Source organism: Corapipo altera, unplaced genomic scaffold (assembly GCF_003945725.1).
Source record: "Corapipo altera isolate COAL_440 unplaced genomic scaffold, ASM394572v1 112, whole genome shotgun sequence".
Taxonomy (NCBI): Eukaryota; Metazoa; Chordata; class Aves; order Passeriformes; family Pipridae; genus Corapipo; species Corapipo altera.
Window position 1 is genome coordinate 8,485,070 of NW_020884899.1, and position 10,731 is coordinate 8,495,800.

A 10,731-nucleotide genomic window follows, 5' to 3' on the forward strand; every position below is an offset into this window, starting at 1 on the left:
CTCTGCAATAACAACTGATTCCACTGCCAGAAATTCAGCACTCCATGGAGAGTTCTGAGACATTCAGCAGGGAAGCTCCAACACAAGCAGTGCTTTGCTACACAACACAAACGTTAGGGGAGAGGTAGCATTAAAAGTGTTGCAACTGCTTCTCCTCTCAGGTCACAGTACCTGTTTCCACAGCAGGAGTAGTGGCAGCACGACCTTGTAGAGACTCTGATTCCAGCTGCTCCACTGCCTCAGGAGAGCTCTGCTGCTCATCATCTGCAGCACACTCAGCTTTATCCTCTGGGGAATCTCCTGAATTCTCTGGTTCCACTCCTGTGGCTTGAGATATGTAAGAACTCTTTCCTGTTGCAACAGGAGGTGGCATTTCTTCCTCATTGATTTTTTTGCCTTTCTTCACTGCAGCCAGCATGGTTTCCAGCGTCTGTGACAGAGATGGAACAACAATAGGTACTTCTATCAAACACAATACTAGCATAAAATCACTAAAACAAAAATTCATTCCCTTATATGTGATGGGATCTGTTACACACTACAGATTGCTGCCCTTCAGCCCCCTGTTTTTCTGCAAGGTCAACTTCAGCACCAGGGAAAGGTGTCCAGAGCCACACAATGCAAAGGACTTGCTACCCAAACTACATAAATTCAACTACTTCAAAACCCAGAACTATTGGACGTGACCCAATCAAGTTTATCAGAGGAAGTCATCAAAGAAGCTGTTCATACCAACTGCAGAAGGATTTTATGTCTTTAAAACAAAATGAAACACACTGCTCTGAAAGGTCACTGCCTATGTGGATTTAGGGAAGGAAATCCATTTAATGCAAGGAAAAAATCTATTAAATACTAACAAAGGAAATGGAGCTTTGGTTGGTGACCCAGGGTAAGAAGATCTCCCCATCTGTAACTGGGGTTAACTGCTGCTCCTTTTCCGAAAACCCTTTTCCCCCCCCAATATTAACTTCCACAGTATTTTTATTTTTTAAATTTAATTTAAGGTTCAGACAAAAGATCACCATGAACTTGAATCCAAAACAAAAGTTTTACTTCTTGCATGTCCACAGAAACTGAAACAGAAGCACAGAAAGACAACGACGACGAAATCCCATCAGTGCCAGAATCACTGCTATTTTTGGTCAGCCATGACACTGTTTGACCTATTAAGTAACTGGCAGAGATACTTTAAACTGACTGTGAGATTGGGGTTCAGACCAGTACAGCAACCCACACACGTGGGGGATGACAGATTGACTGGAAATGGAATTAAACATTAAGCTTAAAGTTCATGGTTCCAAGAACTACGCATAAGAGTGAACTCTACACCATTTGATGGCATATCATTGTGTTAATTAAGGAACTGTGACCTGTGAAGTGAGATCTAGTCTATTATGCTTGGTTACAATGCTTAGGCACAGGGAAACTCCCCTTCCCTGAAAAATAAAGGAAGGGGCAAACAGCACACTAAGCTTCATTACTGGACAAAATAGCTGCCTTGCCCATTCCTCTTGCTCTCTGAAAGGTCAGGTGGTTTCGTGCACATTCCTTTCAGAGTTGGCAGGCAGGGGATACACAGGGACATTTTTCTTGGGCATTTCCTCCCCTGGGTTTAGCCTGAGTTGTTCCCCTTGTACCACAAGACACCTGGTATCTAGTGAGCCATGACATCCTTCTCTCAGAGCACAGCTCTGAGCCACAAAGCTTTGCTCAACAAGACAGAGCTGCTGCCTGAGGTGATGCAGGGGAGCAGATGAAAGCAAACAGGGAAATCCAGGCCCTGCACAGCAGTAAACATCAAGCACCACAACTCACTGCAAGCACGCCACCTGCCTGAAACCAGGCAAGGCTGGGGAACTGCTCTGTGCTGCAGCTTTTAATTGTCTGAATGAGAAATCCCATTCTATTCATTTTCAAGCACAGTCAAGACACTCAGGGAAAGGCACCCCTTCCCTTTGTCTCACAGAACTGAGCAGAAGGTTAGTACCCAAGGGAAGGTAACAGGGATGAACTGGAACGTGTATGTCCTATGAAAGCTGAATTTTGCTTTAAGGTAACACTGAACAGTCACCACAGGACCAATCCAGATCCCGACTGGTGGGTTTAAATCCAGCATGTACCACAATGTACCAGCATGTACCACTACCCACACTCAACAGCAACAAAGCTGATGCACAAAAGGCAGCTGAAGTTACACCTTATCTGTGTATTTGCTGTATCAGGCTGGTAGTAAGAAACAACAAATGCTTTTAAAGTAACACAAGGCAGCATATGAAAATCTCTCTCCCCTTTCAACAAATTCCCACCCCAGAAAAGACCACAGATTCATGCACCTGGAAAAGCTACATTTCAGAGAACTGCCTTTGCCTCCCCCTCACTCATACACCTGGTGAAGCCAACTCACCTTCAGGCCTCTCTCGTAGCGGCGGATTTTGGCCCCCTCACCCAACTCCCTGGCGTTGGAAATCGCTGTCCTGTAGTCAGCAATTCTCCTCTCCAGGGTCTGCTGTAGCTCACTGGTAACAGCAGGAAGTGAGGAGGTCTCAGAAAAAACAATAAAACAAGTCAAGAAAACTTATTTCATCCAGCTACACAAGTTTTCCCACAGCACTGAAATACAAATACTCCTGTTCTACACCAGTTCCCGAGAACTGGGCGCGCAAGGAAGGAACAGCCCTAAAACAGAGGAGCGTTTGTGCAGCACTAATGGACCCTGGATCCACCTCTGGGCTTTCCCTCAAAGGCATCATAGAGAAGAATGGGTGGAGACATCTGGAAAACTCACAGTCACAGGGTAATTGGAGCCATGTGGTCAGTGAGTAGGTGAAGAGAACAGTAAAGTCTCTCAAACACACACAACAGAGGGTGTGAAGGGGTATTTTGGCACAAAATCTGGGGTTTTTTCCTTTCTTATTTTTAAAATATGCTAGTTTGCTCCCTTCTGGGCTTCAACCTGCTTCTAAAACAAGAGCTCTTTTTCCTCCTCCTCCAGCCTGGAATTAGTTCAGTGACAAAAGCAGGCTAAGCAAAGTTATGGGTAGCTACTCACAAACTCTCCACAGCTACAGAGACCCTACAGATGGCTACTGATGTAATTATTGCCATTATCTCTACAGAAACTCTCTCAGTCTCATTTACTAATGGGCCTAATGTACAGGGGCATTGGAATCTGTAGCACACAACAGAAACATGCAGTAATTCAATAAAGGATTTGACTGCATGAGGACTGACAGCATTGGTTTCCACAGAGAAGACAGCAACAGTGCAATTTTCCCTTCCTTGGAAGACAGGAGACCTGTCTAAGATCCCTGTTTGTGATCCTCATACCAGCATGACAACAGTGATTCAGCAAAACTGTGAGGAACACGAAGCTCATTCCTACCTGTGACTGCAGCTCAGGTTGTTCATCCTCTGGTTCAGTTGGGGATGGCTCTGTTGCTATCAGTTCATCCTCACAGCTTCCTGTTTCACCTTCCTCCCCCAGAACTTCTTGCAATTCTGCCTAAAGTAAAAGTAAATGCCAACAAAAGGCTTTTCCTCAAAATTTTCTATGTTCTCAAAAGACAAAAATAAAAAATCTCAAGTTCCAAAATCTTTGGCTGGATCTTGAACCCAAGCGAAGAGTCTAAAGATCTTATATTCCAGCCTTTTTTAAATTTAATTTTATTTTTTATTTTTAAATGAAACTGCTTCCAGATGCCACTGAAAAGCCACACTGCAGCTCAAGATCATCACACAAATTTGTGGCTGGAGATCTGAAGCTGGAGAAGTTCAGAGAAGTGCTTTTACAGAGATCATGCAAACCTAAATCTGAAATTCCCAAAAAGCATCTACAAACAATGGCAGTCCAAACCACTCTTTAACATCTTTCCTCAAATCCTGCCAATTAGATTACTCACTGAAATTACCAAGAATTTCTTGGGAGACAATCTCTCAGGCCAAGTACTACTTGAAGCAGCAGCAAAATTGTGACAGCAATAACTTTAAGGAGAATCTCCCTGGCTGTATTTCACCAGCTGTCACAGAGTGGGATTCCTGCTGTTCTCCCACTTCTCTAAGACCCTCATACATAAGAATGTTAGTTAGGAAACTCTCTTGCTCTGGTGTGCAGGGGGTTGAATCCTGCAAAGACTTGTATCTAACATAATGCTTTTGCAGTATTTTAGCTTCTCACCACAAAGTTAACAAACATTTTTGCAAAATGCAGTTCTGTTTAAAAAAAAAAATACAAAAAATACATACTAAAACTTATTGCTAACAGTTATGCATACCAACAGGTCTGTATCTTTCTCCAAGTCTTCATCATCTGCATCTTCCTCCTCATCTTCATTCAGGTCCTTCATACACTCTGCAGCCATTTTTTCAATATGATCCATGGGCAGAGGAGCTGTAAAAGGAAAGCACAAGGAGCCATAAACCATAAGTAACAGTTCATGCATTCACTGGATATAAATCCTAAAGGAGTTGTTACCAGCTAAAGAGAGCAGGGAGTTCCCCTCTTGTGTCCCCTTTATCAGACAAGTTCATAGGTAAATGCAGTATATTCATGGCTAAAGGTCAGACTGGGGAAGTGAGCATCCAGGAAAAGCAATAGTAGGGTTTCTGAGAGTAACAATCAAGGAAGGCAGTAAGACACTTGCATATTTTCTGCCCTGCTGCCTCATGCCCATGAGATTTTGCCTTTTCCAAATCTGTCTTGGCTCCTTCATTTTGCAAGTTTGCTTCTGCTCTTCATCCTGAAAACTCTACTTAACTTCTCCTTGCTGAGTTCTCATCTCTGCTTCATGCTATGCCAACCACATCTTCCTAAACTATCAACTTCCCCCACACACTCTCAAAGGTGAAGTTGTTTGCACACAAATCCCAGCTGTCCATGGAAATGCCTCTGATACAGTCATATGTCTGCATAGGGAAGTGACTCACCAGTGGCACAAAATATACATCTTCATGATAGAGCTTTACAGTCAATTTAAACAGATCCCACTCACTCCCTGCATTTGCTGTATCAGCTGAAAATTAACCCAGGTACAAAGCTGTTTCTGTTCAAATAATCTAATTTACCCTATCAGTGCTTCAGTGCTTATATCAAACATGTTGCAGAGTTTTGCTAAGAGTCAAATATATAAGCAACTCAGACACCAGGTCACATCCAAAGGAACTGGCTCTACAGAAAACCCCATTAGAGGCAAAAATCCAATCAAGCCTCCTCAGAAGGTTTGTTCAGCTCTAATCCAGTGCACAAGTTGAGGCCACAATTTCAAACACACAACTGGCTGCCCAGCCAGCATTTCTCAGTCATGGGGAGCAGGGATCTCTGTGCTGAAGATGATGCAATGGTACAGCTTTTGCTGCCTGCATGTTCAAGCTGGAGGAGGAGATCACTTCCCCACCCCCATCAGAGCTCTAGGATGTAAATCCAGGAGGGAATTACTGCACCTTGTGCTCAGACAAGAACTGAGCACCAGTCTGTGTTGTACTGCATCCCTTTCTTCTGTCCTTTTTCAGACAGGATCTGTTTCTCCCCTGTCCCTACTGTATCCCCTCCTTTTTCCTCTCCATCCTGCCCTCACCACTACAATGTACCAGCTCTCCTGAGTCCCCAGTGCCAGTTGTCCAGTTGTCAATCTTCCACAAGCTTCTAATCTATACACTTCCAATGCTACCAGGAAAAGAGTAGCTGCAAATTATTCTGGAAAATCATTTTATGAGCCATAACACATACATTTAAAAAGCACAGTAAACATTAATTTTGCACTGTCTGAAGTTTCATTTTCCTCTTCAGAATAAAGAGACTGAAAAAACACAGTAAGTGACATGATCAGGGCGAGAAGGAAGTCAGCATTTGAAAAGCTGACAACAATTCAAGAGCTCCTGATGCAGGTTCACCCTCAAAACATGTATGTTTTAGCCACGAGTAACCTGTGTCCAATGGCCAAAATTCTGCTATTGTGCTTTTTGTACAGTTGTGCTTACTAGCTCTAAGAGTTAATCTGGAGAAGTGGAAATTATTCAGAATTTAGTTTTAGACAGAAACACCTCCTCTGTCTCTCATCAACTATGGTGTTTATAGAGTCACTATTTCTAAATATTTAAAAATCCTTCATTTCCCTGCTGCTCTGTGTGGCATTACAGGCAAATTACTGCAGAGCTGCAAATAAGGCTGTAGGTGCCCTAACCCTTCTTTCCAGCACCTCACACACCTGGAATCCAGGCTAGGTCCCATTTTCCTTGTCCCACCTCAACCACTTGCTGCCACCCCTCCCTTGCAGCTCAAACAGGCAGGGAGCAAACCAGACCAAGGACCTGATCCAGCTGAAAGCCCAGCACAACAAAAGTTTATTTTCATAGATTGGTTTCCAGAGCCAGCTCACCAATGTTTATCCACAAACACGGATCTGCTCAGAGGCAGAGCATGCTCACTAGTGTCCCTCTCAGCAGCAGCCTTGATTTACAGTAGACTCCAGCAATCCTGAGAAACACTGCATAGCTGCATGCAAACACTATCAGACAAACTTAACAGATCCTTAAAATATTAGGAATGGTAACGATCCATTCCAAGAGACACACTAACCTCCTGCACAACACAAGCTACAGAATTTTCCCAACACAAGGTACAGGATTCTCCCAACAATTCCATCCGTTCCAGAATTTCCCTCTTGAAAATGGGATTCAATTTTGGTTACAGACTCCAAGCAACTAAAAACATAATGATCATTCAGTAAATTCATTCTTTAAACAAAACCAGAAGAACAACCAGACGACAAACAACCCACCTTCCAATTTCCCTTTAGAAATCATCCAGTGCCTACTACACCTTTTTAGGACTTCATATGCTAAATAAGCATATGTCTTAATTTAGTCACTAAATTGGCTGGCCCTCAGAGATCTTTTTCCTACATCTACAAGAGCATGGGAAAAAAATCCTCTTACCCTTTTTGTGGAGTAACAACTTAAATCTTTCAAAGTAAAGGAAAGGGTAGTTGCAATTTCAGCTTCTACCAGTGACAGAAAACATTTTAGATAAACCTAAAGATTCTTTAGATAAATAATAACTTGGATAAATTTATTAAAGGTAACTTTAATAAATTATTCAGGTTGCAATAAATAAAATATTTTAACTTACTTTTCCCCTTTGGTTTTGATTTCCCTTCTTTTACTGGTGCTCCTGTGAGAGCAGCCAGTTCTGCTTCCAGGTCCCCATCATCCCCACCTTCCTCTGCTCCCAACAGCATCTCCTCAGGATTGAACTCTACAAACAGCCCCAGCTGGAGCCAAGGGAAAAGAACAACAGAGTGAAAAAAACCTGTAGTCAGAACAAAGATGACACCCAAAAACATTACACTGCATGGATTATTTAGACATTTTCATGCATTCTTTATTCTGCTCTTTTTTTTTTTTTACAGCCCCATCATACCACTTCTATAACCAGGCACTTACAACGGATGCAAAGTACTTAAGTCTTAATAAGCCACAAATACTCTACACAAACTATGATTTCTTAAAAATCAAACCTATTCAACAGTCTGGCAGAACAAGGTAAAATAAAATGCTGTTTGTTTTACTGAGCCTCATAAAGCAGATACCATCAGGGAAGTTCAGGGCAGTGCCTGTGACAGCTAAGCTAAAAAATATTCACTCATTGTTCACACACAACAGGTCTGACATGTGGGCACTGCAGAGACTTCACCCTTATCTCTTGAAGAAGCTTTCTAAATACAGAACTGTTCTGTACTCCTTGTTAGCTCGGTTTCTAAATCATGAACACACGGGAAGCACGTGCACACACAGGGAAACACAGCCTTTAAAACCCAGCAGTGCCCACACTGCACCACCCGGCTGGACAGATCATCAGCTCAGGGATAACATCTCAGGGAGTATATTAACAACAGCAAACACAACCTGACAGCGGGGGTTAGTGCTCAGTTGCACAAAACATGCCATAGGACATCAGAGAAACATCTTGATGTCTGAGACTAAAAGACATTCTGCTAAAATGTCAGTTTATCGCAATTTTTATATTGCTGGTTAAGGTACTAACTGCCCCAGGAAAAAACATTTTAGTTGAAGTATGCTAAGCTTTTTTATAAACATGAATTAACTGAGTTAGATTCATCCTATGAGGTAGGTGGAGCGGCTTTCCTCAGACTTCCAAAGCACAAGCCCCTGTTGGCTTATTGATCCCCACAGGGCCAAGGAGGCAGCACTTGAGCTTCTCTCCAGCACAGAAAAAAACATCAGTTCTCATTATTATGAAGAGTTAACAATCTCCTCCTGTCTCAAGGATCTGAAGTGCTGCAAGAAGCTGAAGCTGTCTCAGTTTATAAACTAGTATGTGCAATAACTTTTTCTTTTAACCCTGTAGAAATTGAGGTGCTGGTGGCTACTGCCCTGAAATATTTTGTGTCCCTCCCCGAACTCTTTTATAATCTCAAAGGAGAATGTGAAGCATAGCTGAGAAACAGAGATTACAGCAACAGCACTCAAAATCATCAGCAACTCGTTTACTAGCCCCAGTCCTGCCCGTGCCACTCCATAAGGCACCAGGCAGATCAACCAGGCACCCTCTGCCTTATCCATCTCCTGCCACAGAACAAAACTAATGTATTTGCAGTCTGGGATAGAATGGAAAGAAGGTCAGGGCAAGATTTAAATAAGGGAATATTTATAATGGTGATCTAAAGATTCAAGTTCAACGTGCAAAATGGAGCAGGAGCACATCTGATCTGTTCATTACCACACTGCAAGTGTACAAAGTGAACCCAGTGTAGTGACAAATTAAGCCAAAACCAGAATCCAGCAGCACCAGCTCCAGTTCTCTCAATTCATTCAGTAAAGCACATTTTCCAATTAAATTAATAATGTTAAAGAAATGTTTAATACAACAGAAAAAAAAAGTTACAAAAAACTTGCAACTGATACACTACATAGCACAGAACCAGATTAAACTGAGTTAATTTGAAAGTGAACAAGCCATTTGTTTCAAGAAAAAGTCATCATGCTGTAAGGCACACTGTGTGTATATATATATATATACACATATACGTACATATATACATATATCTCCCCAGTCATTCCACCTGTTACTTGCCTCTATTCTACCTTTGAAGGTTTCTGAAGTTCCATTCTGGTTGTAACATATTCTTTACCTCTAACTATACTCCGGTTTTCTTTACTATTCTACACAGAATTTTGTCCTGGTTATATTTCAAATTTTTAAAACCGTTGCCTGATTTCTCACACCTGCCAGCCCAGACTAAATCCTGTTTCTCTCCACAGGGCTTCTGAAACCATATCCAAAGGTAAATAGTATGAAAAAAAAAACCAACACACAGAAACATCTAAGCTCACTTTTAGCTACAGGGAAGGGGTATAGGCTTATCAGCCTATCTGTTGCAAGAAAAAAATGACCGTACACAGGGAAATTAAAATTAACTGTCTCTGGTTAGCAACTTATTGTTCCCCCATGTATGCTCCTGAAGTTGTTGCTTGATATTCTGGTTTTCTTATTTCTGCTTTCTTAGAGATGTAAGGAAAGCCTTCCCAGAGCTACTAAAGTTATTATTAAACCTCAAAGTAGCTGGGCTAAGAAAATACTGTAAGCATGAGTCATGAGGTCTCATGCAAAGATTACAGCATTACAACATGTGGCTTCCCTCTGCTGCATATCAGCTATTTACTTTAAGAAGAATGCGTTAGAGGAGAAAGCAGGAAAACAGGCACCGCACAGTTTTAATTTTTTTCATGATCCTGCAGTTTGATTAAGGCATGGGAGATTCCAGCAGGAGAAAAGCAGCAAGAGCTCTGAACCAGCCTACCCTGAGGAGCAGCGGGAGCAGGAGGTTTCCCTACCTGCTCTGCAAGCACATCTCCCTGGCCCTCTGCCCTCCTTACCTGCTTCGCAACTGCAGCTCCCTGGCCCTTTGCCTGCGGGCTCTTTTTAGGTCTTCTGCCAAGCATGTTGGTTCATGAATTTCACAGGGCTGTCTCTCTGAGGGACTGAGAGCACACCAAACCCAAAGTCAGTACCCTGCCTGTCCCAGAGCACCGCGGGCCGGACGAGGGCAGGCAGCGCGGTCCCGCAGCTCCCACCGGCACCCCCACACAGGGAGAGGGAAGGAGCGGGGGCGGTCCCGCGGATCGCGCTCCCCAGGGCGCGGGGAGCCCGGCCCGGCCGCACCCCGCGCTCCGCCCGGCCCGGGCGGGCAGCACGCCGGGACCCCCGGTCCCAGCGGGGTGGGCTGGGAGCGCTCCCGGCCCGGCGCAGGGAGGGGCCGGCGGGGCGATGGGCTGGGGAAAGGACGGCGGAGGGGCCGCACGGGGACAGCCGGGCCCGGCTCACCTCGGCTCCGCTCCCGCCCGGCGCGGCCCCGGCGGCTCCGCGGCTGCGCCGAGGGGCGGGGCCGGCTGAGGGCGGGCGGGCTCAGGCGGCTGTTCCCGAGCCTGGCGGCCGCGCTGTGTCCCAAGTATCCGCATCGCCAACCTGCGCTACCCGAGGGGACGCCTTTGAGGAAATCCTTGATATTAATCAATAAAAAGAGCTGGTTACCTGAAGGACACGTTTCTTGCGGCATTTTTACGTTCTTACTAGCAAAACAGTCTCCGCCACTCAACCATTCAGCCCGGAGGGCAGACTGGGAGTTCCCCTCAATTATGCCAAATAATGAAAGTTTAAGGACATTTTAACAATGTCGAGTATAAAAGTCACCGAGGAAAAGCTACAGAAACCACCAA

At 44.1% G+C, this 10,731-nt stretch overlaps 1 protein-coding gene across 3 annotated transcripts in view; it reads right to left on the bottom strand.

The window, feature by feature from the left end:
• The window catches only part of CC2D1B (coiled-coil and C2 domain containing 1B), a 28,547-nt gene extending 18,164 nt beyond the window's left edge, over window positions 1–10,383 (bottom strand). The window contains exons 1-7 of one of the 3 annotated variants that reach the window (XM_027648953.1): window positions 10,340–10,383; window positions 9,892–9,996; window positions 7,124–7,265; window positions 4,272–4,387; window positions 3,383–3,502; window positions 2,405–2,542; window positions 172–430 (exon numbers count right to left, since the gene is read on the bottom strand). In XM_027648953.1, the coding sequence (XP_027504754.1) occupies window positions 172–430; window positions 2,405–2,542; window positions 3,383–3,502; window positions 4,272–4,387; window positions 7,124–7,265; window positions 9,892–9,957 (841 nt within the window). In that variant the 5' untranslated portion in view covers window positions 9,958–9,996; window positions 10,340–10,383. Of the gene's footprint in view, window positions 1–171; window positions 431–2,404; window positions 2,543–3,382; window positions 3,503–4,271; window positions 4,388–7,123; window positions 7,266–9,891; window positions 10,071–10,339 lie in introns of those variants that run through there. The other 2 variants (XM_027648954.1, XM_027648955.1) reach the window with 2 other exon arrangements.
• Between the last annotated feature and the right edge of the window lie 348 nt (window positions 10,384–10,731).